Genomic DNA, 18,206 nt, shown 5'->3' on the forward strand with positions numbered 1-18,206 from the left:
AGCTATTTCCTCCACTTGCACAAATCATTCAGAAGTCAAACACATAGTCCACAAAGTCCAACATATTTTACATAAGCCTTTCAGAGTCCCCTCCAAAATTTTCTGCTTATGAACTCTTTTTTTTCTACTCTGCATTTTTTCTTATGCCTTCCAACAACATACATTTATAATACAAATATTTGATATTTCTTATGCACAATAATATTTCATTTGCATTCACAAATTACATTTGTCTAACCTTCTCTACATTGCTGATCCTAAGTATCATTCTCCCATCTTTTTTTTTTGCTACTACAAATAAGATGCTAAAATGTTTTTAGCACAAGTAGATCTCTCCCCCTCCTTCATCAATCTTATTCTTTGGATTTAGTCCCAATGAAATGGGATTTTTTGTTTTTTGTTATAGATTTCTTTTTCAATCTATAAAGCCTATGGACCCTTTTCTGGAAAAATGTTTTAGATGCATAAATCAAAATATATAGGATTATGAATGAAACCAGTTATATTGAAATATAGTTTTAAAAAATTTTCTTACAAAAACAAATTCAAAGTATCACAATATTTCTTTTAAAAAGCCCAAGTTAAGAAATTTTGCACAACAGGAATCTCTGGGCCAAAACTAACTAAAAAGTATAAATATAAAAGGAAAGAGAAAAATTAGAATACAACACCTGGGCTCAAGCATTCTGGGTAATTCATTGATGCACAGTTCTATTCTTAATAGCCCCTTAATAAGCAGTTGAACAAATCACAATGATTTAAGAGCCACCATATACAAAAGAGTACTTATCAGTGAGCCACTCTCTACCATGATAGGGCTAAGAAACAAGGACCTAAATAGATCTTTACTGATATCAAACCCCATAAACACCAACCTCATTTATTCCAGACATGATGCCATTTAAAGAATCTTCTGATAAACAGCAATACAACTACATAATAAGACTCAGTTACTGTTTTGTGCAAGTTTTTTAATCTAAGTTTTAGATTTGTATCTCCTCTGGCCTTGTTTGAACAATAAGTAATGAACTCACATCAAGACCAAGAGTTCTTTAGAGAGAATAGCCTCCCATCCACATGTGCATTCCAATGTTTTATGACCTTATTATAATATAAATAGCTACCAACAGCTATAAGCACCAAAATGCTGCCGTGTTTTTCCCCCACTCAATCAGCAAATCCATTTGGTTGCAACATACATCAGTCTTTAGCATTTCTTACCTGTCACAATGGGGTATGACTGTGGCCCTGGGACATTGGCCCCTATATCTGCGGACGTAGGGCTTGTTAAATTGGCCTTCATGTCATCTAATCCACCAGCTAGCGATGCCATGGCCGAGTATTCTGTGGTCTGAAAAATTAAGCAAAAAACACCTCAGCAATACAATAGCTGAAGAGCTATAGTTTTGTGCTTTTGGACTCTGCCATTAAGCAAACCAGGAAAATTCCTCCACAATGCCAAATCCCACTATATAAGAAAACCAGAACACGTTTAGTTTCACACTTCCAATCAATTTTAGTCCTAGATCATTGTGTATGGAACAGAACAAGCAAATGAGTTTCACTGACCAGTTTCATGGAAATAGACAGTAAATTTGGTTCAGTCAGTGTTGAGTTGTAGAACTTAGCAGAAAATAATTGGGTCCACATGAGTTGATCATGATTCGGTTCAAATTTGCCTCTGGTATCTTTCATGGTCCATCAAACTAAATTCCTTTTCACTACTGTATGCAAACACAGCATGAAAGAGAGAAGGGGGGCTGGTTGTTTTGGAAGAGATCCATGTCTCCCGCTGAGAGGAGAGTTGGTGTTGGTCATAAAATAGGCAGCAACAACCAGTGTCTCCTTGAACTGGTGAATGAATAAGAAGTTGCTGCTGCCTGTGCTGTTCTTACTCCATTAAGAGGACTAAATTCTTTATCTAGTGAATTGAGATTAGATTTGGCAAATGGTCATTTTAAGTTTAAAAAACAACCAGGCCATACTTTGCTGAAAATTTTAAGAAAGTGAATTTTATTTAAAAACATTTCTATGGCCCCAACAGGAATTTGTTCTATGAAGTCTGTCTCCCTTCTCTAAGCTATTTTTATGAAACCAAGGTCTTGAAATTAGAGTCTTCTTCTTGGAGTCCCAGAGGATTGAAATAGCTGTCAGAATGGTTCTCAGAGCAGATAACAGGGTTACCAATCAGGAATTTTCCTACTTCAAAAGAAGCCTAAACTACAAGTAAGAATGTGCTCTCTATCCACCATCACTCCCACACTTGAAATCCTATCTCCAGTTAAATAAGTTTCTGTAATGAGAGAAAACAAACTAGAAAAAGAGAGGTAAGGAGGAAGACAAAATAGTCCCCAAGTGGGATTGTTTCAAAGTTTTCCAGTCACTCCAGGGAAATTTTTGTGAATGTTTGATTTCACTTATGCCATCAACAAAGGGTACTTGATAATTTGCCATCATTCAAAATGAAAGCACAAGAATGACAGGATCATGTAAATCTTATTAAACCTTTCAGCATAGTAAGATTTTGAACATCATCTATATAATGATCTATATGAGGTTTATGGGTCACACCTGATTATGGGTATTTAGGAGGAGATATCAAAGTATATACTAATAATATTCTTTCTATCTCTCTCTTTTTTAAAAAATTATTCTGCCAAATTTTCTGCTGGATGTGCCCTGAGCTGCAGAAAATAATTAACCATTTTGATATAGCTTTCCAGGTTGCTAAAATATGAAATGGGGGAATCTACACTTGAGTCTTAATTGTGAGAATTATAACAGCCCTGTTTTCCTATAACTACCAAGCAACTAGTGCTACCTAGTAGTGGACTAAATTATAGTCAGCTGACTTAAGTTCTTCCTCTTTAATTTGTTAGTTATATGACTATGGATCCTTGAGGAAAAATTACTTTTAAATAATTAGCATTTTCAAGAACTTTAAGGTTGGTAAAATGCTGTGCGTGTTTGTGTGTGTGTGTATATATGTAAAATATAGGATACAGGTACAATTGTTATTTTTATTATTCTATTTTACAGATAAGTAAACTAAGACAGTGAGAGTTTTAGTGACTTGCCCACAGTCACACAACTAGCTATATGTCTGAAGCTGCATTTGACCTCAGGTTTTCCTGAGTCTTTGTCCAACATTCTACCCATCATGCCACGTAGCTGCTTTACACCCTTAATTCCCCTGAACATCATTAATGAAATCAGTACAGTAATACTCCTACCACCCACTTCTCATGGTCACTGTAAGGTCAGTCAACTAACATTTATTAAATTCCTACTGTATTACAGACACTCTGCTAAGCATCGATCACATGAGACCATGTTAATCACTTTTCAAAACACCATGCAAACACAAGATATTATTATTTTTATTACAAACATGGCAAGAACTAACCTGACAGCCCATAGGCAACAAAAAGAAATAACTGATAGAGCCACCACCAACAAGGTACCAGGTCAGGACAAAAAATGGAAGAAAAGCCTAGAGGAAATGATGGGGGTGGGGAAAATAGATAGATTGATTGATTGACAGACAGACATGTGGAGGGGGTATATGTATGTATATATTTCTATCTATACATATATGTATAGATATTTATATATCTATCTATACAAATGCAGAGAGGGGTATATATCTATAGGTATATGTGCATCTCTCCATATATATATAAATATATATATATATATATATACATATATATATTCTGGAAAGGGATGGCATCATCCTTGGTCTATAAGACACTATTCTGGTTTCTTCAGCTACTAGAAATTTGATATACATGTGGTATGTATATATGTATGTTTGTACATACATGTATATATGCAAATATACACATGTATGGGTATATATACTAAATGTCTAGCAACCGAAGGAGCAGAATAGGATCTCACAGACCAATTGATAATGCCATTTCTCTTCAGATCTGTATGAGAACAGGAAAATGAGAATAATTTGAGGGGAAAGAGAAGGCTGCTAGAAAGATTGCCAGGATGTGGCAATCTTATGGCTAATTTTTTCACTGTGCATGACGTCATCTCTCTATTTTCTGAAAATTTATTTGAGCACAAAGGTCATCTGTGATATGCATTTCCTTAAGTTGAATGACACTGGTTCACAGAATGTGCAGGCTATGAAGTCTTATCTAAAAAAAATTGAGGTTGTCCTCTGATATTCCCTACTACATAAGTCATTCAACACTGCTAGTCAGAATAACATCTCAACCACAATGACTCTGATGCTCAGTCTCAGCCTCAAAAAGTCTTCTCTAGACTTCATGCATAGTGTGCCAAAGATTGTTCAGTGGATGCACACATCATCAAAGACTTTGGGGGCTATAAGGGACCAAAAAATACTTAATCTAATCAAAAATCCCTTTTCTTGCATATCTCCTTCAAGAGGAACCTCTTAAAATACTCTTGCACTTCCAAATCAATTTTTCCTTTCTCCCTTCTACCCACTCTTCTTGGTTGTGCCATCTGAGGCATAAGAAAATAAGTCTAATTCCTCTTCCACAAGACTTCACTTTATATAACTAAAGTCAACTCTCAAGCTCCTCTTACTCTTCTCTTCTCCTGGCTAATACCTGCCTAATTCCTTTCACTGATCTTTAACAGGCATATTCCTCATATGAACTCCAAATAGAAATTTCAGTTTTTACAGACAAGAGAACAAAGAATGTACAAGAAGGAAAGGTATGGATATCAGAAGCAGAAGGTGGACTGTGAAGGATGCCCTTATTTAATTATGTATTTAAAGACAGCAGTAATTCTCACATGTTTTTCTTTATTTGACTAAACATGGCACATGACAAGGATCCATGGACACACACAGAGTACACAATTCTCTTCACACTGTTTCAGTTAAAACACAATTATTTTCTGGGTCCCATTTCCCAGAGATCTTGGAGTGATTTTATTATCATATGTTGGGTTTGGATCAGCAAGGCACATTGTGCATCCCTTCATTATCACTAAAATAAGAGATTTCAGCAATTCACAAATACTTAACATTAATCCCTCTCCAGCAAAAACAGGTTCTTTTCACCATCCACTCCTTAGAATACCTACCTAGTAAAGATATTTCTTCTATTCTGAGGCATGGCCATGAGCCCTGCTTTTTTTTTTCAACCATCCCCAAAAAAGTTTATATTTAGGATAAGGGAGGAAAAAAGGACAGTCAATGAATACCTGGACATTTTCCTTTTTGGATACTGGACTCAGGACTTACAGGTAAAACCTCATCTACACACCCCTGCTTCATCAGGAAAAGCCAATCAGCTTAATACCCAAAAAAGTGTGAGCTGGACCCTAAGAAATTACCTGAAAAATGAATGTCTGAGGTTGCACCAAGTATTGTCTCATCAGCATGGAGCACCACTGCCATAGCATGGAGGAGAAAAAAAACACAGACATGTGAGAAGGAAGATATATAAAAGGAGATCAGTGAGAAGAAAAAAAAAAGATTACCTAAGTAATGTAAGGGATTTTCCTCTATCTGGTTCCTTGTCTCTTTCATTCTCTCCACCTACACCCTCTCCCAGCCCACCTGGAATCAAGCAACTCTCCTCTGACTATATTTACAGGTAGAGAAGCATAACCATCTCTGTATACTGGGGCTCCCAGGGATGCTCATCTACTGGGCATCAACCAATGGAAAAAAGAGACAAAGAGGGGGAGGGGGAAGAGAGAAGGATGGGGACTCCTCCAGAACTTGGTCAATAAATAAACTTGCTAAGACCAAGAAGAGAATAAGACATCCACTTGGGTTTTGAGACATGTCATTTATGATTGGTAAAAAATAGATTTTAAAATTTTAATATATTTTTAACTTGGGACAATCCTGTGATTCTCAAGTGTGATGATGACAGTTAAAATTTTTTTTTCCTTACTCCTCAGGTGATCTCGGGCAAGTCATTTTCCTTTTCTGTGTCTGTTTCATCCTTTGAAAAATGAGGAGAGTAAAGTAGCAAAGAGTCTTTTTCCAGCTCATGACCTTATGAATTTTTCACTTCTGCTCTGGGTAAGAACATGTGTTGCCAACATCACCAAGTGCCTCAATTCAGGAATTTCAAAATGTTCCTGTCCCCTATTTTAGGAGCTAAGTAGCTTCCAAAGTAACTAAGTAGCTTCCATATAAAGTCTTGCTAGAGGCTGGGGAATAAGTATCCCTGGCCCTTTGAATGCTGACTATAGGAAGAAAAGCTATCCAAAATTCCAAAAGATGAAAGAGGAAACAATCTGGTTCTAATGTTGCCAAAGTTATTTAAGGTATGATACTTAATTTCTTTCAAGCATATCTCAATAATACCATGCAGGAAGGAAAAAACCTCTCATTTCATTTCTTATTAGGAGAAAGCATCTCTTTCTCTTTCTGAATCTAAATCAGCAATATCTACGGATTTAACACATACTATGCTCAATATATATTGAATGATATGGACACCATGCCAACAGGACAAATTAGTATAAAACTAGATCAGTCATTGTTTTTACCTCTACTTTTCCCCATAAGAAACCCAAGCATTTTATAAGATTCTATTTTTAGAACCTCAGAGCCAAAGTGCTAGACACAAAAGACTCATTTTTCAAAGCATCTTACCACACTCAGTATTATGGAATATTCACGTTTAACACCCTGCAGTCTAGTTAAATTTAATATTCTATGAAATATTCACAAATTAAACACAGGAAAGTGGAAAGATTTCATTTAGCTGATACTAATTTTATTCTGACTTTTTCTACAATGATTTCAAAGATATTGATGGAGGTTTCCAAGGAGAACTGCAAAGATGAAATGACTGACTTTCTACCCCATTAATAACTCCACACTTATGCTGAAAAATAGGAGGGAAGGAATAATATGGAAAACCAGAGTTTCCTTCCAGGTCAATCCAGGTGTCTTTCTCCAGACTAATTTAATTGTTCTCAGGGTATGTGTTGTAACATATAAAAGAGTATAAAAACTTCATTTTAAAAAGTAATGTTTTTTAGCCTTGGTGAAGAAAACTAAAGTACCTTTACATTCTCTAATGCTAAAAAAACTAATAACAATTGTACTACTACTCTATGATGGGAAGAAACAAGAATCCAACATCATCATAAAAATGTCAGGACTGCAAAGGAATTTAGTGATCATCTAATTTCATGTCTTTAATTTTTACAAATGAGGACACAAATGAGGTCCAGATTAGGTCATGGATTATTTAAGTTAATTAAAAATTGGATTTTTCTAATCCACCTGGTCATGAAATACAAGTCATGAAAGAAAGAGAAGAATGTGAGCCAAAGAATGGCTAACCATTCCAAGTAAACTCTTCCATGTTCTGTTCCAACACAGAAGACAGCTGATCAGAAATTCAAATGAATATTAACTGGAGGCAATATTCCTGGGATCTGCCTCTTTTTTCCTGGGAGTCTTCCATGGTGCCAAGGATAGAGTTCCCCTTCTTGAAAGAATGATAAGGAGTTATAGAATATGTTGAGCACCTTGATGGGAAGGACTAATAGAACTATCAAATAATATTATCAGGGCTTTACAGTCACACAATATCATTTGAGGAGTTTGGATCCTTGGGACTCATTGTTCATCCCTTCATCAAATTATCAAAATAAAAAATATTAGAGATTCACAAATATTGTACAATCATTCTGCGCCACCAAAATCAGTATATGGAATTCTTCTGAGGAAGGAAGAACACAAAGTCTATGCTTTGCCCTGTTCTCTCTTTCCTCCTGAGGTAAAAGTCACATCTTAAAATGTAAAGTTCAAAAAAAATGTAAAGTTCAGTTCCTGCTGATTCACAAATGCTTGCTTAAGAAAGAGATCCTAAAATTTCCTCCTAAAATTTAACCTCCATAGGTAATCAATAGAATGTAACTATCAGAGGAGCACAATAAAAAAAAGGTTATTTTAGCTCCCCAAGCCAGTTTTTTCTTACCTAAGACTTCCCAAGCCAGCCTATTCAATTCTATTCCATATATCTCCTTAAATGCCTATGTATACAGATCACCACCCAAGTCACTGGAGGGGATACAAAATTTAAATAAGACATGGTCCTCTCTCACATGAGTTTATATCCTAGTGAGAGGGAAAGAATGAGGATAAAATGCACTGAAATACACAATACATGATAAAGTGCAGCACAGAAATGCAAACAAATGCTCTGAAACCATTTCTGTACCAATAAAAGGGACAGCCCAAAGACAAGTATGTGGGTTATGGAGTAGTTCCCCTATCCACCACCAGTACTGGTTTGTGGGAAGGTCTGAAGATCAGGGAAGATATCTTGGAGGGTATGACTTTATATGGTCTTAAAGGAAAGTCATCTGGAATGGTCTCCTTTGAGAGGATACCTGGCACCAGCATTACCTTTTGGGCTAGAAAGTGAAAGTTGATCCAATTTCTAATCTAGTGAAAGTATAATATATTCTCCAATAATGAGAACCAAAGTGTATTTTTCACTTCTCTATATTCTCCTTTCTTCCTTCTTTTATTTGCTTTTCTTGGATATGGAAGATATATGTTCTTTCTGTACCCAGTGATGCTTTTAATATTATTGTCTAACTCAAAGAAAATGGAGGACCAGAAATGATAAGTAACTCAACAATGACATAAATATCTTCTTCTTTCCTTTAAATATAATAGAAATGGAAAAAATCCTAAGGGGTGTTACCAAAGAATCAAGCTTGAAGTAGGGGTGAGGGAAGTGGAGGGAGGTGGAAGTTGGGGGAAGTGAGGGTAAAAATAGAGGATGATATTCCTTCTTCAATGAGCTTTAATTTCATTTTAATTCTCAGAGTGGGCAAGAACTAATTCAGAATATTCTCTTTCCCTTTGGATTTATTCTGTCTCTCTTAAGAAAAAATGGAGAAGGCTGCTGGTAGAGGCAAAAGGGAAGGCTGTTCCATTGGTTTTCCATTTGTTGCAGTCAGCCATGAATGATGTATGAAATGAAAAATCCTAGGCTGCTGGCATTTTTCCATGGTTGACCTATCCCCCAGCCTTCTCTGCACACCAATTTTCACCAGTGGGCAGAGAACACACACCCTTTCCCACCTAATCTCTCCCTCTATTCCCAGTGATATGAGTAAATACTAAAGAAATAAATATAAATTTGAAATAGTATTGGCATCATTAAAAAATACAATGGAGTATATGGGTGATGCTTTACTAATTTTTTTTATTCTTTTCAATTCTAAACTATCTTTATTTGTCCCATCTATGCAGTATTTATCTTTTTTGTACATAGCTATTTACATGCTATTTCCCCCTTAAGTTATGAGCTCCCTGAAGACTAGAATTCTGTTTTTGTCTTTCTTTTGTATTACCATCATTTAGAGCATTGTGTATATTTACTGAACACTTATTGATTGATTCATGAAATTATGAGCATAATTCAGGAAGAAGTTAGAGAGAGCATTTCATCTATTAGTGTAAAAACACCTGTTTCACTTGGATCTTCCACAGAAAGTACAGTTTTTGTTAATGTATCTTTAAGAGCCAAAATGAAAGGTGCCCCAAAAAGCACTATGTGTGAACTGTTGTAAATCAGTTGAAAGATGTCATGCTATGACGTGTTCTCCCTTTGAAGTCAGGGAAAGTATATGTGTGTTTATCGTTGAACTAAGAATCTATGAGGAAAGACAAAGAGAAAGAAGGTGAGGAGAAACCTATTTCTTGCCAGAACTGTATTAATTAATGTGTTATACAGAAAATTCCATAAGGTATTATTGAGGAACTGGCAGGTACAGTATATTCTGTACTGTTTTTGTTGATAAAGGAAATGAATACCCCCAAAAATAATAGCTTATTTTCTAAGAGACATTTTAACCTTTATCTTCAAGAGAAATACAAAAAAAATTCTTAGGAGGAAATCAGCACCTTGAATGAAGTGACTGGTGAAATTTTGTCTCTAGAAGTGAAGTCACCAGTTACAGTGAGCACTTGAGTCAAGTGATTTTCCAGATAGCCCAAAATATTATAAACTATATTCTATATTTTATGTCTTTGTTTTATTATTGATTTCATTTATTAATAAATTAATGTGAAAAAATACCTTTGGGAAAGAAAATTACTTCAATTTATTAAACAATATTTAATTGAGGGGATTAACCCAAATATTAATGAGAAAGAGGCTGCAATTTTATTCATTAGAAAGGAAATCCATGAATTACTTTTAGAGTTAGGGATGGCAAAATTTAATATGAGAATGATCAAATGGCAAGCTGAAGGATGACGCACAAGTGAGTATGGTCAACACCATGTTGTACTGTCAGAGAAACCAAATAAACAAAATCCACCTCTGGCCTTCTAAAAAAGTAGAGAGCATCATCTAGCAAAGAATATTTCTTGATCAGAGATGACAAATTCATTAAATATGTTTTTGTTTACACTTCTATTTACAGATGTTTATTTGAATAAGAGATTTTGCTCAGATAATGAAAGGATGCTTGCATTTCACAAGGATGTTCACTTGTTAAAGTCTTGCATTTCATGCCAGGGAATCAGACACACATGCTAATTTATTTGAGTAATCAGAAGTCCTTACTTAAATGAGGAAGTTGTTTGATTTGTGAACAGAAATGGCCACTGCTCCAAAAATTAACTAATTTCATTTTTAGTACTATTCTAATCCACCCCCACCCCCACCACCTTCTTGCTCATATATTTATTTTGGCTACTCCTCTCTCTCATTTCTTCCCAGCAAAGCAAAACACATAGACTGAAGCCATCAATAGGAAAGCATCTTCTTTTTCATCCTAAATGAAAACTTTCAAAGCAAAGGACACCGAGCACTCTATCACTGAGGTCTATTTCCTGCAGTCTGTGAAACTAGTTACTCCTTTTCTCTTTCTTGCAGCTAAACAGTGTCTCTATTCCCAATCAATCCAGATAGGCCCCCAAATAGTTAGCATTTTTTTTTAGGAAAGAGCTTTTTCCCCCAAACAAAGGTTAAAAGATAATGGTAGACATGGAAGCACCATATAGAGTTTCCATGATCTTCTTGTGTCAAGCTCACAAAGAAGGAAAGATTATAACATTGGATATGGTTGGGAGTCTTTCATCCAAAGCAGTTCTAATTAATATCCTCAGCTTTTCATAAACATAGTACTATATATTGCTTTAAGAGCATTGAGGCTATTTTGTCTCAAATTTAATGGGAAGAGCATTTTCATTACAAATCTCCCCTCCTTTACTCATCTCCTCAGAATTAGAACTGATAAGGGATTGGATAATATATAAAATGACTTCTCTCCCTCTAATTTTATCATTTATATCCTATTTTAAAAGTTTATTAATATAACTCACCATGTGTCTGACCATTAATATGTGAATAAAGCTCAATGAGTTCCTGGTTTTTTTTCCTCTTCAGAATTTTGGTCTCACCTTTAAAAGAACCTTGTTGAAGAAGTAGATTTCAAGAGTTGGAAATGGTCATGTTCTGAAGGTTCCCCTTTTTAAAAAATTCTATTATAATTTCATAGCTGAGTTGGGGTTTTTTCCTGTATTCTTACAGGTATCAGAAGGTAATTCCCAGGTATGTCCTAAAATGATAAGACTCATCCAGTGCACCTTAGCATTAGCCCATTTATTCAGATTTTGAAGAACTGACCTATTTTTTAACCCAAACCTTCAGATAATTTACATACCTAGTGTTGCTGGGTACTGACTGTCTCATGGTCTCATTCTGAAATCCACATGCACACACACACACAGTCTCTCTCTGGTCTTCTAAAGGGATCCCCAAATCCAATCTAAATGCCTCAAATTTACCTGTTTTTCTTTTATACATATAAATAGCTGCATTTCCATTCTCTCTTTGTTTCTCATTTTCATTTTGCTCTAATATCTGCATGTAAATGTCTGAAAATAGCATCTGTAATTGAGGATTATGAAGTACGGCCAGCTCCTGACAGCCTGCTAAGGAAGATGGATTATCCTCATTTTTCTGTAAATTTTGTCAATTTTGGAATTCATAAGCTATCAACACTGATCAAAATGTGACTGCACAGCTGTGTCAAAAAAAAAAAGAAAGAAAGAAAGGAGCAGTGACGAGGCAGCTCCCTTGTTCACTGAGAAGATTGGATGGGCTCCCTCCTTCTTTCCTACCCACCCCCCTCCTCTCTGTCACCTCCCCTCCCACTTCACCAAGCTGCAGGCAGGATGGGAACCAACCCTGGTAACTTCTGGTCTTTTCCCCCCTGAATGAATGAATAAATAAATAAATAAATCGAAAGGACGCAAATTCTCCAGTGCACCCGACTCAAATCAAAAGTGTAATTTATTGCATGTTCTCCCCTCTTTATTTATCCCTAAGTAGTAAACACGATTCCCATTCAGGGGGCTGGTTATGCTCCACTCCTACCAGACAATCACAACACACTTGAGGCAATTGTTTAGCCTCTTCCTCTCAATTTTCCCATTACTGGGAGTAAGTACTGTTGGGACTCTTTAATAGCCCGACTGCAGCCCATATCAATAACAGATGAGGTTTAATCGTCCAACACAAAAATTATTTAGGCTCAGTAAGGACATTCAATGTCATTTGCATAATGGCATTTCTATCGTGGTGCACCTAAGCCATCGTGCATAAACAAGGCCCTGGGACCATAAATAATAATAAATCATGACGTCTGTGCTTCTCTCCCTGTAATAGGAGCTACTCTTTGTAGAAATTATTTCAGCAGGAAATGGGCACTGCAATTGTAAAGACATGTGGCAGGCCATAGCTCAGTAAATCACACAGACACGCAGGCCCACACTCACATTCATACAACCCAAGCTAACAACGAAATCTATATGAAAGAGCAAAGAGAAACAGGAACACTTGTGGATGAAATCTGGAGGTCTTCTTAAAGAAGGAGGACAGATTAAATCAAAACAATGCTGAGGGCCTTTATGACTGGAGTGGTCCTGGAAAGAGCTCTTTAGAGGTTGGAAAGCTGGTGGCAACTCCAGGGTTTACCTTCCATAAAAGGTGTCATGTTGTCAGAATCCCATGAAAAGGGTTGGCTTTGTTGATGTGGATGGAGAGGGAACAGGAAATGGGTGGAGAGAGTAAAAGATAATAAATGACAGCAGATAAGAGAAACTGAGGGAAGAGTGGCACAGATATGAACACAAAGAAGCACATGGATAGAACAGACTCAATCTCTCTTGAAAGAAATAGAGAAAAAAATATCCAGGAAATTATCTTCTTATGAAAATGGAATCAATGTGGACATTTGTGGTAAAAGTAACATGAGCTCTTGTCATGGCGGAACTCAGACTAAAGTTTTCAGGCTTATGGTAAAGTTTGAGAAAATTTTTCCATTGTTGCTGTTGTAATTGTCATTATCTTCATACTAAGGGCACAGCAGCTATACAAATGTTACAGCTTGAATATTAGTCATCAGAATTTCCTTTCAGAGTTAAACTTTATTTTAAAAAAAAATCATAAATTCTAGGGCCTAAAATCCAATACCTTCTACCAACAGTAGGACTGCTATTTAGTAAAGAAGGAAAGAGTTGACTAGAGCAATTTAGGATAATCTGAGTAAATTTTATTCAATCAATCAAGTATCAGTATGTAACCACTATGGCTAGTCTCTGGGGATACAAAACAAAAGAGGAAATATTCCCTGCCTTCAAGGTAAAGACCTCATTCTGTTGGGGGGGGGGTGAAGAACGAAGCTGGAGGAGGTGTAGATAGAAAATAATGTGCACATATGTACATATGCACAAAATAAATACATACAAAAATGATGGAGAAGGAAGGAAGGAAGGGAGGAAGGGAGGGAGGGAGGGAGGGAGGGAGGGAGGAAGGAAGGAAGGAAGGAAGGAAGGAAGGAAGGAAGGAAGGAAGGAAGGAAGGAAGGAAGGAAGGAAGGAAGGAAGGAAGGAAGGAAGGAGGTCTGCCTCAAATTGTTCAGAGTGGGAGGACAAGTACTATTTCAATATGATTTTATAAAGTTGGTCTCCTTCCACATGAATTGACAAATCCCTCAAGCCCCTGGGGTTTTGCAGGGTTGGTCTTGTTTTGGTGGTATTTAAAAGACTTTGTCCCTCTAGACAAAGTTGATCTTTTTTTATATGGAGCTCATGAATTTCACCTTGTAAGTTAAGAAAGAAGGAAGGAGGGGCAGTTAGGTGGCACAGTGGATAGAACACTGGCCCTGAGTCAGGAGGGCCTGAGCTCAAATCTGGTCTCAGACATTTAATAATTACCTAGCTGTATGACCTCAGGCAAGTCACTTAACCCTATTGCCTTGCAAAAAACCAATAAATAAATAAAAATAAAGTCATTAATATGATTTGGAAAAAAAAGAAGGAAGAAGGAAGGAAGAAAAGGAAGAAAAAGAAAAAACCCTGACCAGAAGGAGCTTACCTTTTCCTGTAGGGATCTAATATTTATACAAAGAAATAAATTCAGTATCTCTACAGAAGAGAAATAGTACCATAGGAATATTTTGCATTTGTAGACTCATAAGACTAGAAAGAACCATAGAAGTCATCTAGATCAACACCTTCATTTTACAGATCAGGAAACTAAGACCCAGAGAGGTTGGGGTTCAAGATCAAGTAGTAAGTAACAGAGAAGATATTTGAAACCCCAGTCCTTTCATTCCAAATCTAATATTCTGTACATTGTACCAAACTATCTTTCATGTTATGCTGCTTTACTTTCTATCCCTTCTTCCACTCCCCAAGAATTTCTAAGAAATAGCTACCAGGAAAGTCTAAGAACAATGTTCAGATGCTAAAGAAACAACAAACTTTGTATGTAACTTTAAGAAAACCAAATAACCTGTCAACATCTTAATTCTGTTAGTTTTTTTTTTTATTTAGACATGGATAGAACTCCCTTTGAGATCCTTTCTACCTGTACAGATCAGGAATAAAGTGACCTTAGTGCGGCCACATATAAGTTTATTCAGTAAATATCAAAATGTTTGTGTAGTTCTTTAATTGGGATGGAAGAATGAACTACTGGAAATGAAAGAAAGACAGAACAGGGAGGGAAATATGTGAAGAGGCAGAGGGAGAAAGAGTAAGACAGAGACCAAAAGAGATTCAGAAAGAAGTCAAAAGAAAATAGGGAAGATAGAAGGAAAAGGGAAAGGAAGAAGTTCAGAGACAGCAATTCTGTAAGATCTAAAGTATAATTTATACATTTAGACTGTGGACTTCAAGGGATTACCACCTTCTAACCCCTGTTTTTGACATAATAAGCACCATTCAGTGCCCAAGGTTCTTTATCCTTAATACAGTTTGTTTGAAGAAGTTTGCAAAGGGCTTTTATCAGAACCTGTGAGGTAGGTAGTACATGAATTAGAAGAAATGAAAACTTTGATTGGAACTTTCCCTTGGTCACAAAGATAATTAAGTGTTGGAGTCAGGAGTCAAATCCAAGTCACCTGACTCAAAGTCCATCATTCTAACCACAATATCACTCTGCCTTTAGGAACCCAAGTATAGAATAGGAGAGCCATAACATCCACCCTGCCAACAGTGGTAGTCAAAGAAGTGTTGCCTTTTAACTGGATGAAATCTAACTGAAGGCCAGGTCCAGCCTGAATGTTTTCTACTTACTACTATAATACAAAAAAAAAAAACCCTAGAAAAATCTGCTACAAAATTACTCCGAGAAAGAAATACCTTTTAGAAAGTTATAAAGGGTCATATTCTGAAATCATCTTTCTTCAAACTATACCATGAAGTTCTGAAATCTAAGGGTAAAAAAAAACATACTACAAATATTATCTTTGCCTTACAAAGGGCAAATGAGTAAAGAACAATTGAGCAAATTTTTCTTTATGGTCAGGATCCTGGAACATATTTGGAATTAATATAGGCAGCTAAGTGACCTAGGGGGCCTGGATTCAAGAAGATTTGAGTTCAATTCTATCCTCAGATACTAGTTTCACCCTCCTGGGCAAGTCACTTAACTTCTGTCTTCCTGTTTCCTCAAAAATAAAATAAGGATAACAATAGCACCTACTCAGAGTTTTTATGAAGATCAAATGAAAAACTATTTAGAAAGCACTTAGCACCTCTCTGTTGGACAAAGGGAGGAAAAATGTCCAGGGCAAGAGAGATAATAGACCAGCTGTTCAGATCATGTCTGAAGCAACCATATTTTAATAAGGACATTGATCAACTGAAGAACATGCAAAGAAGGGTAATCAATTTAGTGACTGCCTCTAGGTCATACCCATGACAATCCATTGAAGGAATTTGGGGTGTCTAACCTCTCAGGTACTTAAGATAGACTCAACTGCTGTCTTCAGGTTTTTGAAGGGTTGCCCAATAGAAAGAAGATCAGACTTGCTCTACTTGACTTCTGAGGATAAAACTATGTTCCTCCAATTCCCCTCTCCCAAATAGTTAAAACAGTCACAAAGAACTGGTTTGAAGGAGGGGTTCATTGGGCGGGGCTTGAGGAGAGTAATGAGTAGATCAACACCAGAAACACGATTGAAAAAAAATAAGACAATTAATAAAAATTAACTCAAATTAATTTGAAATAAAGAATACCTTGAAGAGAGCCCCTCCACAATATGGTGCCTATTACTTTTTTGGCTTTATCTCCTGCTACTTTGGTTTCCAGTCAACCAGGATAGCATTCATAGCTTTTGTCACATCTGCACTTATTCCTTGATTGAAAATTCTCTTCCTTTTCCCTCCCACAATGTCCATCCTTTGGGATGGAATTCTTATGCATCTTATAGATGCATCTCTTTTAGAGATGTTTACAGAATTGTTATGCATCCTCTTAAGTTATTTGTACAAGTCACTTCCAGGAAGCCTCCCCACTGATTCCCCTCCCCCCAAGTCAATAATGATCTTTACCCACCCACCCCAAGAACTTGCAGAAGACTTTGGATGTCTTAGTACATACGTATATCATAATTACTTGGTCATCAGTCTTATATATATGCTCTTTCTACCTATTATATTATAAATACTATGAGAGCAGAGGCAATATCTAATATAAAGTTTGTATCTCTTTCAGTGAGCGTGTACAGTCCTCTATACTTAACAAGTGTGTGTAGAACTGAACTGAAGATAAATCACACTCATGAGAGTGTTCGGTCTGGGGGACACATGTAGTTGCTAGACAATGACTACAATGCAGAGTCAAAGATATCAATAAAATATATTTTAAGTAAAGAAATCATACTTTTATGTGCTTTTAAATTTTAAATGGTATGGCTAGAAAGAGAAAATAGGGTTTTAGCAATAAAGCCAATCCCTTTCATGGCTACATTGCTTTGGTATTTTATACATCTTGTGCCTCTGAAATATTTTTAGAACATGGCAGAAGCACCTTCTTCTTTTGCTTCTTTACAATGCCCCTCAGAGTCACCATGTGTTTATGGGCATTTGGCCTCAAAGGAATATAAAGGGCCCTAATATGACAGAGGACTGGGGGATGGTTCTGGCTGAAAGCCATTGTTTAGCCCATAATAAGAAAACAGAACAGGCTTAGTTCCTTTTTTCATGGAAAAAGACATGATATTAGCTTCAACTTTTTATTGAATATCTGGATATCCAGATATCTAAGACATTTATGTTGTTTTTTTTTGTTTTTGTGGGGTGATGGAGTTAAGTAACTTGTCTAAGGTCACACAGCTAGCAAGTACCAAGTGTCTGAAGCTGAATTTGAACTCATGTCTTACTGACTTCAGGGCTATCCACTGTGTCACCTAGCTGCCCTACCTTGGATGTTTGGAACAGGATATGCTATAGTATCTCAAACTCATCATGTTTAAACCAGAACCCATTATATTTCCCCTAAAATCCTCCCCTCTGCTGCAATTTCCTACTATTATTGAATGCAACATCATCCTCTCAGTAACCCGGACTAGCAACCTCAGTGTCTTCCTAAACTCACTCTCACCTCACATAGCCAATTTACTGCCAAATCTTGTCATTTTTATACAACATCTCTCACACCCTTCTCTGTTCTCACATAACTACAACTTTAATTCAGGACATCATGACCTCTCATTTGGACTACTAGAACCCCCTCCTAACTTCTCTCCCTAATCAAGTCTCTCCCCACTCCAATTCATCCTCCATTCAGTTGCCAAGATGATTTTAAATAAAACATAGGTCTGACCATGACACTTCTCTGCTTAATAAACCCTAGTCGCTCCTCCTTGAGCAGCTATGTGGCACGGTGGATAGAGTACAAAGAAGATTCCTCTTC

At 36.4% G+C, this 18,206-nt stretch overlaps 1 protein-coding gene across 4 annotated transcripts in view; it reads right to left on the reverse strand.

Annotated features, from left to right (window-relative positions):
• Positions 1-18,206, reverse strand: part of PAX5 (paired box 5) — a 356,088-nt gene that overhangs the window by 196,876 nt on the left and 141,006 nt on the right. For 2 of the 4 annotated variants that reach the window (XM_074203322.1, XM_074203323.1), the window contains exons 7-8: positions 5,332-5,388; positions 1,222-1,351 (exon numbers count right to left, since the gene is read on the reverse strand). In XM_074203322.1, the coding sequence (XP_074059423.1) occupies positions 1,222-1,351; positions 5,332-5,388 (187 nt within the window). The remainder of the gene's footprint in view (positions 1-1,221; positions 1,352-5,331; positions 5,389-18,206) is intronic. The other 2 variants (XM_074203324.1, XM_074203325.1) reach the window with 1 other exon arrangement.

The sequence above is a fragment of the Macrotis lagotis genome, chromosome X, assembly GCF_037893015.1.
Source record: "Macrotis lagotis isolate mMagLag1 chromosome X, bilby.v1.9.chrom.fasta, whole genome shotgun sequence".
In the NCBI taxonomy this organism is placed as follows: Eukaryota; Metazoa; Chordata; class Mammalia; order Peramelemorphia; family Peramelidae; genus Macrotis; species Macrotis lagotis.